The sequence below is a fragment of the Prunus dulcis genome, chromosome 6 (genome assembly GCF_902201215.1).
Source record: "Prunus dulcis chromosome 6, ALMONDv2, whole genome shotgun sequence".
In the NCBI taxonomy this organism is placed as follows: domain Eukaryota; kingdom Viridiplantae; phylum Streptophyta; class Magnoliopsida; order Rosales; family Rosaceae; genus Prunus; species Prunus dulcis.
In genome coordinates, this window is record NC_047655.1 from 2,641,633 (window position 1) to 2,659,218 (window position 17,586).

The 17,586-nt window shown below is 38.8% G+C and overlaps 2 protein-coding genes across 3 annotated transcripts; both read right to left on the reverse strand.

The window, feature by feature from the left end:
• Window positions 1–582: 582 nt before the first annotated feature.
• Window positions 583–5,878, reverse strand: LOC117630854 (probable WRKY transcription factor 2). Of its 2 annotated transcripts, none has more exons than XM_034363664.1 (6): window positions 5,303–5,878; window positions 3,712–4,236; window positions 2,812–2,988; window positions 1,716–2,605; window positions 1,462–1,620; window positions 583–1,366 (listed from the first exon to the last, which is right to left on the reverse strand). In XM_034363664.1, the coding sequence occupies exons 2-6, from the start codon at window positions 4,156–4,158 to the stop codon at window positions 793–795; spliced, it is 2,247 nt and encodes a 748-aa protein (XP_034219555.1). In that variant the 5' UTR covers window positions 4,159–4,236; window positions 5,303–5,878; the 3' UTR covers window positions 583–792. The 2 variants fall into 2 exon arrangements, with proteins under 2 accessions (XP_034219555.1, XP_034219554.1); XM_034363663.1 differs by having other exon boundaries at window positions 3,712–4,243; window positions 5,303–5,867.
• Window positions 5,879–12,164: 6,286 nt separating this feature from the next.
• Window positions 12,165–17,343, reverse strand: LOC117632739 (receptor-like protein kinase BRI1-like 3). Its single transcript, XM_034366301.1, has 2 exons — window positions 16,819–17,343; window positions 12,165–16,535 (listed from the first exon to the last, which is right to left on the reverse strand). The coding sequence occupies exon 2, from the start codon at window positions 16,308–16,310 to the stop codon at window positions 12,675–12,677; it is 3,636 nt and encodes a 1,211-aa protein (XP_034222192.1). The 5' UTR covers window positions 16,311–16,535; window positions 16,819–17,343; the 3' UTR covers window positions 12,165–12,674.
• Window positions 17,344–17,586: the final 243 nt, after the last annotated feature.

Sequence of the window (17,586 nt, forward strand, 5' to 3'; positions counted from 1 at the left end):
ACCAAATTCTTTCCCGATCAAAAAGTCAACTTTTTCCTTATTAAATAATGCGAGGGTAAAATATTCTTTTTGCTAAAAGATATTTTCCTTACTTTTTTAGATATTTTCTTTCTTTTTAGATATTTTTTTTGGGTTATTACAAAAGCTTTTTGGTGTCCATTATTTTTGAATTTTACTTTTCAATATTGTAATATTGCAACTGATCCATGATAGATTATCCCACACTCGCCTTTAATATTAGCTTTAATTTTCTTTTTGGCTTTTAATTATGGTCCATAGCTTTGATTTGATTGTGCACTAAGTAACTTTCAACTTGATGGACTCACTCACTTTAGGTGTTCCAAAGACTTCATAATGGAAATTCTGTGGCCTCAAATCTTATTACGTTAAAACGAAATAATCAAATCATTATTGCATCCATCAGTTCAGGAGCAGCCTTTCACATCAGCGTGTATAGAAAGCTCATAAAAATAAAGAAAAAATAATGAAAACTAGACTAAAATAGCATGCACAGGTTCATGACAATTACTACACATCTAAACTAACTTCTTTCTTAGGAGTCGGTCGGAGAAGACAATACAATAAGAAAATACGTGTCAACTTCCCATAATGATTGGAAGACAAGGTCACTTATCCCCACAACTGACAGAAAAAATTAAACAAACAAATAAATGAATGAATCAAGAGCTAACTGGATGATAACCAACATTACCATATATATATATATATAAATATATGTAGAAACTTAAATATTTCTTTCCTCAAAAGATCATAAAAACAAAAGGGGAAATTCTACATCTGTGGTCCAAGAGGAAGCCTACTCATTAGCTGTTGGTATACTGATGAACCATTGGACATGTTTAGACCAGATTCTGACATAGGCTCCACTTTTGGTTCTCCTTTTGGTAACATGAAGCCCATTTCATTGACCTGGCGCTGTTGTGCAAAGTATGGATGATGAACAGGCATAACAGGGAGTTTGGGTTGGCCTGGACCCAACCCAGCCATTGCCAGATTGGCCAGGCCGGGTTGGTTCATTCCGAAAGAGAAGCCATGGGATGGCCCCAGCTGATGCCTTCCGGGTAGGCTGAATGAACCCAGTGATGAAGGCCTTTCAAATCTTGCCATGCTGTTGTGAACTTGTGATGGCTCCGGTCTATGCGGATGGGTTTGAATGCCTGCAGAGGAAGCTTGGCCAGACATGGTGTTGGACGGGCCAGAGTTGACATGGCTACTATTTCGAGCAGCGGGAACATCATGATTGTGCTTTCCCTCATATGTGGTGATCACTGACTTAAGGTCATGGGATGCTCTTTCCACATGCTTCCTCACTGTGCAGCCAGCATTGGTGCACTTGTAGTAACTCCTGCAGAAAAGAAAAAAAAATTGTTTCATCCTCGTACAAATTAAGAAAGAACAAATCACGAAAGAAAAAAATTAATCGTCATAACAAGTAATTACCTTGGATTTGGATTGCCTTTCACAACCTTCTGCCCATACTTGCGCCAACGATATCCATCATCAAGGATATCTACTTCACTGGTTGTCTGGACCACGACTCTAGGCTCACGAATGGCTCTGGTAGCTCCACTCATTTCTGTTGCATAGGCTTCAATTTTCCTGAAACATCATAAGTGTAAAGACACTTTTATGGTGACCCCAATGTCTAATACTTGAGATTGTTCACCAAAAGATAGAAAGAGGTGAGCAGTAACCTTCTTTTCGACTCTGATTCATCTCCTTCACCATCATAAGCCAATGAAACACTGCCATGTGTCCCTCGATCATCTTCATCTTCATCATTAGAAAAGGTAGATGACGCGTCCACCACATCACCTGATTCAAGGTGCGTACCATTCTGAGCCTGCATAGAAGAGGATTGGTTGCAGTAGTCAGGGCCCACAGATGCTGATGAAGTCACCTCAAGGTTTTCATGCTTCCAATCAGGAGCTCCAACATTTGCCTTTTGTGTACTTGCCCAAACTAAATCACCATCAGCACCACTCTGTGGTCCACCTTGTTCAGGGATGTCTGGTCGCATGTCATTAAGTGGGTTAGATGATCCAATGGCGGCTGATCGACGATTGGGAGGAGGTTTAGGGTGGTTATGGGCCCCTTTGTAGATGATCTCTGTTATATGACCCTCATGAGATCGTTCAACCTTTTTCTTAACCTGACAATTTGGATGCGTGCACTTGTAATAACTTCGTGGATACTCACTACCTTTTACTTGTTTCTGTCCATATTTTCTCCAATTATATACATCTTCGGATGGTGTACCACCAGCAGCAGCAGCCATGGAATCTCCACTACCTCTTTGATCTCCTTCTTCATCTGGTTGCTCATCAAGGGTTGGAGAATGCTCAGTACTGCCACCAACAGTATCAAAAGCCCTTGGATCTGCTGAGTTAGCTCCATTATCTTTTTCAGTAGATGTGCGAGAGAAGTCTGCCTGGAGCTGAAGATTGTTTGTATTCTGGTTTTGAACCTTGGTTGTATTCTGGTTTTGAACCTTGGTTGGTTCTATACTTTGAGAAGAATTTTCTGACTGGACTGACACCTCGATGCTGGGAAAAGATTGATGTGGAAAACCAGTTGAACCCATCTGTATACAGGAGAAAAAATTACTTATGAACTCATGAGAGATATTATAACATAATGCGTTTTTGTTTGCAGCGGGAGTATACTAGGACTCTCCTCTTAAGTACTGACCAGTGGTTATCTAAATTTCACTAAAAAAAAATACAATAGAACTAGCATGTGCGAATACTTGTGTCTTCTAAAATGAGGAAAAATCGAGTGTGAAATTACTTTGCTAGTTGGACCAAGAAAGAAGGAGCCTGATTCCGCGATAGGCTTGAAAGCGAATGAAGTATTTATGTCCTCAAAGAAATTAGTTTTATCAAGGCCCTCTGTCATTAATGTGGAACTCCTGCTATGACCATTTGAGACAAATGGAAATTTTCCAGTTGTTGGAGATGGCTGTGCCTGCAAGACATCCAGAAGAAAAGTTTTAACATATGGCAGGACAAATGTCAGCGAGACTAAACTTACTTTTAAATTTCATCACAAGTGGAAGCAAATTTTAACTTAAAGCACGGACACTAAACAAACTTTCTCTATAATAATTTACATCTACATGCCCTATTTCAAAGGAAAGCAATCCCAAGTCAAATAACTTGATATGATGTATTACAAGAATATGAATTTCAATTTCCTGAAGGTACTCAAATCATACCAAGGTGAAACGCATGTATAGAACCAGTTAACAGCTCATCCCTGTACACAAGATACAGATATCTGCAATTTTGCATTCAGGTTAATCATAAACTATTTTAAAGTTCAAAACTCTGCCAAAATATGCAAAAACTGATTATCTTGGTTTTACAGCATTTTGTCCATGTTCCTACCATTGCAAGAACAAAAAATATTTCACCAGCCCCATATGCACGCCTTGAACTTGATGAGATCAATTTTCCGTTTTATTCCATTAGAGGTAAATGACCCTATACCAACATACAAACCCTCAGCCCCAGTAAAGGCAAGATCTGATCCCAGGACTTTACCTAAACTAGCTAGCGCCTTCCATGAAATCAATTTTTTACTATATACTAACAACACAATAAAAGTAAAAATTAACAAAGAAGCAAAAATATAAGGAAAAGAAATTATATTTAAGCACTGCAGATATTTTCAAAGTTGCAATCTCACCAATGAATTTGAAAGGAAAACAGGAGAGTCTAGCAGTATGGTTGGACTGAGACCAGGAGGTATTGTCAGATAAGGGGACCGAATGTCGGAATTAAGTGAAAGGTCAGAAGATCTAATGCTTTCTGTATTCAGCCGCGGAGCATTAAACCCAGCTCTGGCTGCAATCCTTTCCACAAGCCCTCCGCGTGAGTTTGACTTGTACTCTGAAAATGAACCCACTTCATTTAGTTCCTCGCCAGAAGCATTGCCTTGTGACAAATTTTTTCCATTGGTATCTCCTTCTTGAGATCCCAAAAAGAACTCCGCAGTTTTATTACTGCTGGGAGGTTCCAACATTGATCTTGAGCCTATGTCGTCAACTAACATTGAAGAGAAGAAGGCTCTTGGGCTTGTACTTGGAGGCACCCAATCTCCAATTATAGCAACGTTATCATCGATGCCAGCCATGAAACTTATACCAGTTTACTGCTATCAGCACAAAATTTGGATCACTTGCAATGAAGGCGTTGCTCCAAGATCCAACTCCTGAAATCTTTGCAATGAATGAAAAACAAAGGAAATCCATTTGACCCACATAATATTTAAATACCAGAAAAACAAGTTTGTAACTAAAAAATATCAATATACCAGAAATTCACATTGTGACTTAAGTTTTATTAGCTTCCAGAGAAACATCACAGGAAAAAGGAAAAAGAAAAAACCCTTCGGATTTTAGCTTCTCACTTATATAACCATCCGGTTTGGTTAAAATAAAGCATCATTTTTTTGGGGTGGCGGATAGGGACCGTGGAAGAAATCTGACAACCTGAAAACACAAAATCAAAACAGCAAAGCAAACACGAAACCATTTTTGGGTTGTCATTCTGAGGAGCAAAATCAGGAAACGATGTATGAAGTTACTCTCACGGTCTTCATATGAATTAATGCCATCACAATTTTCATAGGAATAGTAATGATTGGGAAACATTAACACAACATTTTTTCTCTCACGGATGATTTTTCAAAAAAAGAAAGAAATTTAAGCCAACACCTTAAATCACATCCATAATTGGTAAATAAATGAGATTAATAAGGAAAGGCCACTCATAAACTTCCAATCCAGAGTGCAGGTTCACCTTGTAACGGGACAAACGTTACAAACATACATTTCAATTTGAAGAATTATAACCTTGTAAATGATTTGACATGATAGACCCAATTTGCTAGATCCTGACATCCATGAAGATCTAAGCATGAGAAAACTGAAAACTAAACAGCTTCCCCCAACCCAGAGAAAAAGGAAAAAAGTTATGAATTTTTGCAATATTCAATGAAGGAAAACAAACCCATGTTACAGAATTCAGAGAAGGGTATGTATGGGGTCACAATTATTATCATTACCCTTGTTGAAAGAGAATATAAAAAGTGAGGAACCTTGAGTTTGCAGAGAAGGCATTGATGTCAGAGATACATAAGAGTTTCTCAAAATTGAGAGACAAAACACAGAAAGAGTAATAAAAAGCAAATTGAATGTGGAAAGAGAGAGAGAAATGAATTGAAATAGAGGGTAAGGATTAGAAGAGACAGAATAAAAATGATTAAAGATGATTACCTGAGTGATTAAGAGTCAAGGCCCAGATGATGTTGAAGGAGACCAAAGACCAAAAACTCCTCCTTTGACCACCACCACTACCCACTACCTCCCAACCACCCCTACCCCTCCAAACCCAAATTCACTATTCTGTCAAATTTCCTTTCTCTCTGTTCAATTCAGATGAAACCCAGAAAGGGAGGCAATTGGAAGCAAAAAAAAAAAAACACCTCCTTCCTTATCAAATTCCTCAAAGTTTCTCTCTTTATCTCCCCTTGGTTGAGCCCAAAATTGATATTGATATTGATATGATGATGTTCTTTGACAAAATTACAAAAAGCAAATCAATACTTTATTGTTGTTATTTTTTACATTATAAAAATAAGGGGAAAAGGCAAAAAGGAGGAGAAAGGAGAGGGGTGAAGTTGCAATGGTGGTGGACCGGAAATGGATGGAATCTTTGAAGAAAGAGAAAGAAAACAACAACAAAAAAAAGTAACACCACAATCAACAGACAGAAAGAAAAAGAGCTCAAAATCAAAGCTTTACATTACATTTCACCCATTCTCATATTTCTCCATTTAGTATTACTTGTCTGTTAGAGACCGAATTAGACTGCTCATTATTCTCATTTTTGTACTGGGCTTCTGAAGGACCTATTTCTCTCTCCTTCCCTCAGCCAATCATAGCTTGCCATCTGGTCCTTGTCCATGACATTCAAGGGCATTGTAGTCCATATCAAAATTCATGATTAGTTCATGATGGAACAGTAGGGTGAGAGTTGGTGGTAGGTGATTGCACCCTGGTTGTAATAATTCGTTTTTTATTCTTTTATTATTATTTATTTTTTGAAAATGAAATGAATATAGAAAATATGTGTAACGCTGGGGTGGCCCGAGTGTTTAGCTGCCTAACACCTGTTTCTGTATCCTTCAAATGTGAAGGATGTTGTAACTGCCTTGTTGCTGCTATTGGCACATCCATTGCAGATTTACACTTCAACTTTTTTCGTATTAATTTTTGCTTTTATTACTATTATGAATAAATTATCATTACCAACCAATTTTAGCTTCAATCATAAAATAAAAGGCAAAAAATATAACTACGGTTACATCTCAAAAATATGTAGGTATTTTCACTTTTTATTCTGTCACTCGAATAACATAAAATTATCATACTGTAAATTTAAACATACATTCATACATAAATGGAATCAAAAGAGATTGAGATATTCTGTTCAATCTAAACAGAACACTTAGGTTGATTGGACTCAATATGGTTAAGACAAATGAGATTGAGATATTCATACATAAATGGAATCAAATGAGATTGAGATATTCTTATGTTTATTAAACATGAGAAATATGGTTGTGAACTTCTTAAGAAGAGGACAATTGGTTAAGACACTATTTGCATAGGGATGGTCGGAGCTATCAAGGATGAAAACATTGTAATGACATTTGACCCAACCTGATCGAAGTGCCATCTACTAAGATTTTAGACACATAATCAACAACCTATGAATGAAACAAAGACCCATAAGTTAACTTATTACATAGAATGTTTAGGCCAAAAGGATAAAATTAGATTATAAGTTTTTTTATTAATGATTTTAAATATATTCTTTCCCCCACTCTCTCTTTATACGAAGAAAAAAAAAAAAACTTTTTTGTAAAGGGGATAACGTTGTTTTGCTATTCTCGACCAATAACACAATGACAAGTGACAAAACTATCTTACGTGTTATTATGTTATTGACTGGAGATAGCAAAAAGTATTATAACCGTTGCATGAGAGTTTCTCTCCCCCTAGCAAAAAGTGTTATACCCGTTGCATGAGAGTTTCTCTCCCCCTATACACATGCTTACGCAATACATCCACTACAAAATTTTAAAACCCATATTTTTTTAATCTATACGCTTTTACAATCCCAACAATAACTTTGTTGTGAACCATGGAGAAACAATAAAAAATAGTTGGCCTTAGAATTAAGAATAATCTGGCAATAAAATTTTCATTAATTGATGAATTTGAGGGGGAAAGAAAAAGAATGTGTAAGCATGAGAGATAGTGGAGAAAAGGTTAGGGGCTATGATAGATTATGAGTTTGATTCTATCTAAAGGACTAACAACAAAAAATAATGATTGGTTGATAACTAGCTATAGTTGCTAAATTGATTCTGTTGTTTGTCGTGCTAATATAGAATAATATTATATTAGGAGGAGGATCCAATTCTCTAATCTAATCTGAGTCAGACCATGCAATGTGTTTTACAACTTAGATTAAGATCTGGTTTTGAATTGTCCACTTTGCTCAAAGTTATTCCAATCACCATATAGTTTAATTATGCCTCTAACACTCTGTGCCTTCTCCAAGGAATTGAAATGGCAGCACAACAACAGCAGTCCCTAAAGACTAAAGTAGCTATGTTGTTGGTGTTTTTTTAAAAAAAAATTAAAAATTAAAAATACAGGGGATAGTCTAAATTACAAGAAGGATGTGGTTTCTCACGCATAAACTCACTATCAAAGTGTTATGAAAGTTCGAATTTAAGACCATTAGTCTTTTTCTATGTTGTTGGTGTTTTTTACCCTATGAATTAATGTTAGTGGATGATAAACAAAACAATAGCATCAACTGTGGAACGTAGTGATAGAAGATAATAATGACTAATGAGTGGTTTAAAAGACTAATGGGGAATTACAAATAGAAAATGACCAAATGTCTAATAAGACAACAAAAGTAACAAAAAGATACCCTTCAATTCATAAAAGCACATCCATCTTAAGACGACTAAGTAAATTCATCATCTAATCAAAAATACGAATTTCTCAATTCGTGAAATAATTCGCGATTCGTTGTAAAATCTATATTAATCAACAATTAACAGAGATTTACACAAATGACAAGTGAGAGAATTTTGAACCATCTAGATTTTGGATTAGGGTAACATTAAATTAAGAAGAAAAAGAAAAAGATTAGTAATAAGTCGGTATGAGAAAATCAGAAAGGGGGATTGAGCCAAAAACTGGCACCAGAGGTCCATGTAGAGAGAAGGATAGTTTTGTTTGGATGTGGTGAGCGAATGCCAAATGGAAGGATGAGAATTGACACCAAAATTTAACCTCCAACAAGGAAGCACTGCCAACACAACACGGAAACCATGTAACAATTCCATACCCATAAAACCGTACCAAAAAAATTATATCAATTTTTTATTCACAGCAAACAAACAGCACCTTGTCTTCCTTCATGTGACACATTGAATAAAAACAATATAAAACATAAAAGGACGTGTCCCTATTTTCCAATTTCGACTCAGTCAAAAAGATGCTTTGACCGAGTCTTTTTCCATTGCATCTCTCTCTCTCCCTCGTCACACTGCGGTTACCAATGTTTTTTTTGGTTCTTCTTTCTTTTTTAATCAAAACCAAATTCTCCAGTCCTCCCATGTGGGTTCACTTCAACCTTCAATCAATCAATCTTCAACTGTTTGCATACAATTAGGCTATGAATTATGCTGTGGGTCCCACAACTCACAATCCCCACAATCATTTATGTGTAGGTACAACGACTGAATCTAGTATTTCTCATAGCATATACATAATTTAAATTTCACGATACTTAGTTATATGAGTTAGGTTGAGTGATGAATGCACAAATTTACGAACGCAATAGGTTGCAAGTTAATCAACTGTGGTGAGATGTACTTAGAAAAATCCTATTTAAGAATTAGATTGATGTTAAAGTTTAGAATTCCCTAAAGTGGTTACATGGGTCTCATGGGGTGGCTTGCCTTGCTTGCTTCGGAGTGGAAAAAATTGCAAGAAGACAAGAGTCACAAAGAAAGAGTTGCATTACAAAACAAATGGGGAAAAATCTTTGATAACAAACTTGAGTAAGAAGCTCAGTAGGGCAGAGCTTTCTATTGAGAGAAAACCTGTCTTTATGTCAGTCTGTGTGCCCACTAGTCTATCAAAGGAGGGGACCTCTATATGGATTTTTGACTTCATGACATGAGTCCCTCCTACCTATAGCTCTGGGCTGCTATATCACAGTCTCTTGCAACTTGCAATGTCCAGCTTTGTTTTCTCAGACAACTATGACCTGGGCCTGAGGCTTATGGCCCCCAACTTCTTGGTTTGGATTTTGCCCCTGGCTCTTATGGCTCTCTCTCACTTTCTTTGGAGAAGGCCCATCGGAGGCCGAAGGGAGAGAGAGAGGGGTTTGAACGTCCTAAGTATGAGATAAGTGCTCTCAACCACCGGAGATTTAGGACTACAAAGCTCTTGAAGATGAAGGATGGAAGTATATACAATAAGGACTAGTTGTCGGAAGCAAACAAATCTCCTTTCAATTTATCCTGCTGCAAGAAGACAAACTAGACTTGATGAAAACTACTCCAAATGAGTATTTAGATCACAATGGGGTTGATATAAGTCAAGAGTCAAATGAGGGCATGAGGCAGCAACCAAAATTTGCAAAAATTTGACTAGAGAGACCTATAAGCACATGATTAGAATAATCACCATTTATATATTTGTTAAGTAGAAGCCAAAACAAAAACAAAAGAAGTTGAAATAATTAAGACATTTATTTATGGGCAGTACCGACAAGAAAATCTGCACATAATCCTCATAGAAAATCCATCATGCCGAAAGAAAATGCAGATATTGTGGATGGATAATGGTTAGAGGCTGGCTTAGAGCTAATTAGATTCCCATAAGTAAAGCTCCATAAAGTAATCTAAACAGAGCCCTAAGATGTGAGATTTTGACTAATAAATGATATGTATTCATTCATAATCCCAACAGAGAAAACAAATCCACATGTTTTGTCATCATCACCAAAGACAAATTACTGCTAAAACTTCAAAACCCTGAGCTTTAGGTGCCCACTGATTCCTGCTGACTATATTTGACCTACATCAATAATGGTCAGCTTTAAACTATTTGGTTCAAACCAATTTCAAATCCAAACATTAAGATTGGAGCAAATTTTGGAGCAGCAAAGAATGTTAGGTGGAATTGAGAAGATTCAACTCTTCCTCTCTCTCCTTGTGTTGGATGTAAGCAACAGAAATGAAGTCTATGGTAGACCTTAGAATCTCATCTTCTACTGTTTAGCTCTCATATGAAACATAGCACCTAACTTTTCGGGGCTAATCACCTATTAAACTTCCACACAATAATACAGTTTTCATATTTCATGCCTTAATTCAGTCTGCCTACTTGCTCAACTAACATTTTTCAGATGAGACCACCATGCAGTAGCCAGGGAAGTCTTCTCATACGAAAACGCAACAAGGTGTAATGCGTGATTGGGCATGGAAATTTCTCTCTGAGTCCTTGCACCTCAACAGCTAAACTGTAACATATGGCACCAGCAAGGATATGGTATTAACAAGCATGTCAAACCAATTGATTTTTTAAACCGACAAGCATTCTTTTTTATTATTTTATAAAAGAGAAACTTCATTAGATAAACTTCAACCATATAATCAAAGATATTAAAAAAACAAATAAAATATCAATCCCAAGAGAGCAACAAACTAACATTCTAAAAGCAAAACTAAAGCGGACAAAAGCCGCACTAAAACTACTAACTCACATCACCACAATTAACCATAAGCCCAACCCTAAAACAATCCATGAGCCTAGACGAACCCTATCACCACCACCTGAGAGTAGTTCCAGCAACGAGCCCTTGCTAAGGTAGAAGGGGGCCCAAGCCCCGTTTTGGAGTTCCAGCTGGCCTAAGCTGCCCGGGCAGCAGTTGGGTCCCAGCAAACCAAGCCAGTCCAAAGACAAGAACAGCCTGGATTTGTTGACGTCAGCAATGAAGAAAAAAATAATTTAAAAATCTAAAAAAATACTTAAAATTTCAGATTTTTTTAAAATAAATACTTAGTCATATTCTTCACTTCCCACACCAAAACTCTATACAAATTTCTCTCCTCATATCTCATGCGAATAATGATTGCTATGACAATAGGTGGAAACACCACAAGCCTTTTGCAATGGTTGTCACATTCACGTGAATAGTAACAGCCCTTGCCCTTTGCCATGACAAATGAGTGGAAGTGCTCTAAAGAAGCGCCATTGCGGCTACACCCACCACAACATCTGTAACAAATATGGGAAAAATATGATTTCCATTGATCTACTTGCACATAAGAGTGAACAAATAAACGAAAACAACAACCTTGTCAAAGAACAATTAGATGATTTGCAGCAATCTCCGTCAAAGATGATGTATAATTAAATTTAGAGAACATGAGCAACATTAAGGAACGGATTTTGGGAGCAGGATTTGATTGAGAAAATAGACTAAAAGGGGTAATGGGGAACTTCAATCTAACCATAGCTAAGAAGAAACCACCACAAGTGGCTTTTTATTCAAAATGCCTCAGTGGACTTATTCACTAACCTAAAAGGAAAAAGACGAGAAGAGAAGATGGGGGGACGGCAGTGACGCTTCTTCCTCCTCCCCCCTCTATGGAATTTTCCTTTAGAACTCACAGAGGGAGAGAGTGGCTAGGATTTCTTGAGAATGTCGGTTAACCACAAACGAATAAGCACTCTTGGGTAACTGGAATATGGTATTTTTTTGGAGTTGGGTTGAACAATACCACAAAGGCAAAAGATGACAGATTTACAAGTAAAAAAATAGCTGTCTTACCCTGAAACTCCTTTAACATCCTCATTCACACAGATTCACTGCTTGTTATATACTGGCCAGAATCACGCAGAAGTTGTAAGCTTGCCGCATTAGCTTGTTTCATGCACAGACATTTTAGCTTAAAACATGAGATCGTTCTAAAGACCCCATGAGAAATAGGTTCAAGCTGATGGGTGAAGTTCAGCAATTAGATATAGAGGGTGGAACTTGCAAAGGTGACACTTGGATAATGTATGAATTCATGGCTCAAAATCCTTCAAACAATCACAGAAAGCTATTTAGCAAATTGCAAATGATTTCAATTACTCGAGACTGCTATTGCTACAACTTTACAAAACGCTGTTCCCACATATCAGCTTTCTATGAACAGAAACCAATTGTGATGGATGGACAATGGTAAAACAGTAGTTAGCAAAACTGTGAGAGGAACATAACCCAAATAGAAAGAAACAAAGTTTTTTTTGAAGCCTTGGTTATAGACATCATTTTCCAAATGAACGAATACACACTTTACCAGATTTGAGCTACCAAAAGACTCCATTTACTCTGTTCTCCCTATGCATTTCTTCTACCTCTCTCTTTGATTCACGGTTCTATTATATACAGCCCGCATAATGTGAAGGATCGATCGAATCCCTGCTTTCAATCTCAGAAACTTCGTTAATTGAAACCACAACCGGATAGCCGTAGCTTTCTAGTTTAATTGGTCTTTTATGGTTCCTCAACAACAGTCTCTTTCAGTGAAAAGCCATCGAGCACATCGTTCTCTGAATCAACCTGAAGCTCTTTAAACATAGCCATAACCTGAATCATGGTTGGCCTGCGGAATGGCCTGTCATCTAGGCACTCAAAGGCAATCCTCAGATACTGGTATAGTTCAGCCTCACCGGATACCTCTGGCAACAACCCAGTGTCCAGTATCTCATTACATCTCTTATCCCTCTGAAGCTGCTTTGCCCATCCAACCAGGTTGTTGTCATCACCAAACGCTGACGGGTCGATAGGCCTTTTCCCAGAGAGAAGCTCTAGCAGTATAACCCCATAACTGTAGACATCCCCTTTTGCGGTGCATCTAAAACTCTGGTAGTACTCAGGGGGAACATAACCTGGAGTACCTGCAAGGGTGCTCACACTAAGATGAGTATCGAGGGCATTCACCAATCTTGCCATGCCGAAATCAGATACTCTGGCCTCAAAATTTTCATCTAGAAGAACATTGCTAGACTTCATGTCCCGGTGGATGATATGAGGTATGCAACTATGGTGAAGGAATGCTAGACCTCTAGCAGAGCCTATGGCAATCTTCTTTCGTGCTGCCCAATCCAGCCTAGAGACCCCTCCCTTAGACTTATCATGAAGAACAGCCTCCAGACTTCCCCATTTCATGTACTCATACACAAGAAGTCTCTCCTCCCCAATCTTGCAGTACCCCAACAATGGAACCAGGTTTCGGTGCTTGATTTTCCCAATAGTTTCCATTTCTGCCATAAACTCCCTGTCTCCTTGACCTGTGACATGAATAAGCTTCTTAATTGCAACAACACAGCCATCTCCCAGTTGTGCCTTGTAAACCTCACCAAACCCTCCAGTACCTATCAGGCTGTCTGCACTGAAACCATTTGTTGCTTCAAGTAGATGGGCAAAGGTCAGCTTCCGCAAAGGTTTCTCGAATGTGGCTATGTTGATGCTGAGCGGCTCAGGAACACTGGAAAGTTTCCAGCTGCTGCTGCCTGAAGTTGGAAGGCTTTCAATATACTTCTCTCTCTTTTCCTCCTTCTGCTGGTACTTCTTCATTCGATATAGAGCTAATGCAAGTATAAGAATGCAGAAGAAAAAGAATGTGATGCCAATTACCATTCCTGAAGTCATAGACTGCTTTTTTCTTCCAACTCTGGAATCTGCTGAGTGCCTTTGAGAGCTACATGCTCCCAAGGGTACCCCACAAAGGCCAGAGTTGTTCTCATATCTGGATGCTGGGAAAGTGGTCAGCTGACCTCCGGAAGGGATGAGACCGCTGAGGTTGTTGTTAGACACATCAAGATCACTCAGAAAAGAGAGAGTCCCCAATGATCCTGGGACAGCGCCCTGAAGAGTATTGTGAGAGAGATCAAGGACTCCAATTGCTTTTAATCCTCCAAAGCTATCAGGAATATTTCCAGTTAGCATGTTGTGCCCAAGGTTCAAGACTTGCAGATAGGACAGTGTACCTAAGTCGTCGGGAATGCTTCCAGACAAGAAATTGTAGGATAGATCAAGGTAGATCATGCTGCCATTACTGGTGAATGTGTAAACTGTCAAGCCAGAGTAAATTCTAATTGAAGGGCAAGAGTGCACCATAGGAAACTTTTCTAGTCTCTCTGCTCGGATTCCCTCAAACTCAACTAGTCCTCCTGCACCCCTGCAGGATGTCCCACCCTCATTTCTCACAAATGCAAACTGCTTCCCGGAAACGGTTCCAGGAGAGACTAGGCCAGCTTGGTTGGCAAGCTCTGATGGGATAGAACCGCTTAGGCCATTGCTGTTTAAATCAAGCCAAATAAGGCTCTGACACTTGCCAAGCTCAGCTGGAATCTGTCCAGAGAGTGAATTGTTACCCAACTGAAGTATTGCAAGCTTAATGAGATTTCCAATACCAGAAGGGATATCTCCCGTAAGGCGGTTGCTAGATAGTGACACCCAAATCATATTGGTGCATTTGGCTATGGACCGGGGAATGGTTCCAGTGATGAGATTATTGTTGAGAATCAGAGTTTCCAGGTTTCCTCCATTGATGCAAATACCTTCTGGGATTTCACCAGTGAGGTTGTTTGCCCACATAACCAAGTCAGAGAGATTTGGCAAGCTCCAAATTTCTGAAGGAATTGGACCAATCAGACTGTTGAAACTAAGATCAATAGCCTTCAGGTTCTTGCAGTTTCCAAGTTCCGAAGGCACTGTCCCGGAGAGAAAATTGTTGGCTAGAAGTATCTTTTCCAAAGTTGAGGGAGCATTGGGGGAGCAAAACCCTGAAGGGACGTTCCCCGTGAAGGCATTAGAACTGAGATCAAGCACTTGAAGCCGAGTACCATTGGTAAGAGACAGTGGCACAGGACCAGTTATGTTGTTGAATGGCACATAGAGATATCTCAAACTAGGAAGACTACTTACAATGGAACTAAGGAAATATCCTGAGAGCTGATTGTGACCAAGGTTGAGACTAACCAAAGAAGAGCAGGATGTAAAACTTGAAGGCAACCCTCCAGAAAGATTGTTAACCGAGATATCAAGCTCCTGAAGAGTCCCACAAGCCTTTCCTAGTTCAGTTGGAATTTCACCTGAAAAATGATTATGACCCAAAAACAGTTGCCTCAATTTCTTGAGATTGCCCAACAAAACACCAGGAATTTTGTTCTCAAGCTTATTATGGGAAAGGTCCAGTGTCTCCAGAACCTGACAGTTACCAAGGCTTACAGGAAATTGATCCCCAGAGAGTGCGTTGTGTGCTAGCTTCAGCAAAGTGATGCTTCTGCACTGCCCAAAATCTAGGTTGGAGAATTTTCCAGTGAAATTGTTGCTTGAGAGATCCAAATACTTGAGAGATGCCGAGGCCTTTGCCAGGAAGCTGCTTGGTATTTCCCCAGAAAAAGTATTGTTTGAAAGGTCAAGGGTTGATAGATTCTTGCAAGAAAAGAGAGAATCACTCAGTTTTCCAGTGAGCTTGTTAGTGGAAACATTGAGCAGATTCAGATTTTGACATGTCAACAAGGCTGTATCAGAAATCAGATTGTGAGAGAGGTCAAGCTGCAGCAGAGAAGAACCAACGCTGAGATTGCCTCCAGGGATTGAATTGTGAGAGAGGTTAACAGAAGCAAGATGATCACAACTCAGAAGAAAAGATCGACTTGGAAAAGGTTCAGAGATGTTGTTGGAGGACAAGTCCAGAGTCTCAAGTCCACATGAGGTTATGTTGGAGACAGAGAGATCAGCAGCAGAGAATGAATTGCCTTGCAGATAGAGATTTTGGAGACTCGGCAAGGCCGTGAGAGTTGGAAAGTGTAGGCTGCCAATGAGACCAGCGTTGGAAAGGTTGATGGTGATGACGTGGTCATCAGAAGAGCAGGTGAGGCCCCTCCATGAGCAGAGAGGGGTGGCAGAATCAGCTTTCCAATCAGACAAGAAACCATGGGGATCAGATTGAACAGAGGATTGTTTGAAAGCCAACAGCAGCCTCACCTCATCATCATCACTCTGGCTTTGTTCTTGTTGTAGTTGTTGAGATGAAGACAAATTTCTGGCGCCTGAGGCCAAACTTAGGAGCAGGTAGAAGTGAAAAACAAACAGCAAAAGAAAGCAGAAGAATCCCATCATGTACTAACAGCTACCCCTTCCTTGTTCTGATCTAATCTCTCTTCATCATCATCATCCTTTCAGAAACTCATGAAAAAAAGAATCTTTTTTTGCAGATGGCTGATGAAAACAGCACCAACTACACAAAATTCATTCACCTAAACTCAACCAGTTTGCTTCATTTCAGATCTGAGCTGAACCTTGCAAAATTTCCACACATTTTCCCAAGTGGGCTCTGCTTGGAAGCTGCAATCAGAAGACCAAAAAGAATTAAATAAACAAAAGGATTGGTGGTGGAAATCACTATCAAGTATCAAACATGTATGAAAGCATCAAACTTTGAAAGAAACACATCAAGAACACAAACATTTATGAGCTAACAAATACCATGAACATGAACGAAGGAGAAAATGACAAAAATGGAAAAAAATAAAAAGTAAGAGTGATGGGGGCTTAAAGGAAGAGAAGCTCGTGCTGAGCTATAATGGGCAATCAGAGATTGTTAAGGAAAGAAAGGAGAGGAAGATACCTCGGAGTGACAGAACCTCTGGGTACGATGTTCAGAAATGTCGGGCTCTGATACTCAAACCAGCAAGTACAGTACTAGCATTTCATTTCAGTCGTTTAATGTTTTCTTCTTTCTTTTCTCTTTGACTGCCGATTTTGGAACCCAGAAGGCAAAACACCCCCAAAACTGTTCATGTGAATGTGACACTCTTGCTTTCTGCGGATTCACACAAGTCTGCAGCTTGCAGGATCAGAAGGGTGAAATGATGAACAAAAGATAAATGGCTTAGTTTAGAAGGAGAAGAAAAAGAAAAGAAAAAAAAGAAGGAAAAAAAAATGGCTTGGAGAAAGAGGAGGGAGTTTCTGATGCTTTAGAGGAAGTAAAGTGAGACAGAAACAAGAATATAGAATACAAAGGCAAGTTGGTGGGCTTTGGGGGAGAGAGAGAGAGAGGGAGTAAATTGTGGGAGCGATGCCCCCCATCTTTTTCTCTATTTTCGGGGTCCAGTCAAACTTGGGATATGATTCCTTCTCTCTCTCTCTCTTTCTTCTGTCAATTTCTGACAATTTCGGGGCTCTTGGGCAGTTGGACGGATTACCCCGCACGTACGTCTCTAAATTTGATTGTGATATCCTTCCTTTTTTATTATCATTGTTATTATTTTGTTACCATTTTTGAAGTAAACATTGGATTTCCTTATTTACTTGATAATAATTGGATTTGATGAACTAAATGGTTTTCAAATTGGTTGATTTTTATTTTAAAAATTAACGGTAAAAGATGATCTAG

Coding starts and splice junctions, on each gene's coding strand:
- LOC117630854 (XM_034363664.1), bottom strand. CDS start 4,158: ATGGCTGGCATCGATGATAACGTTGCTATAATTGGAGATTGGGTGCCT. Junction 2,606..2,811: donor TTCTTGGTCCAACTAGCAAA/GTAATTTCACAC, acceptor TCCTGTATACAG/ATGGGTTCAACTGGTTTTCC. Junction 1,621..1,715: donor GAATCAGAGTCGAAAAGAAG/GTTACTGCTCAC, acceptor ATGATGTTTCAG/GAAAATTGAAGCCTATGCAA.
- LOC117632739 (XM_034366301.1), bottom strand. CDS start 16,310: ATGATGGGATTCTTCTGCTTTCTTTTGCTGTTTGTTTTTCACTTCTAC.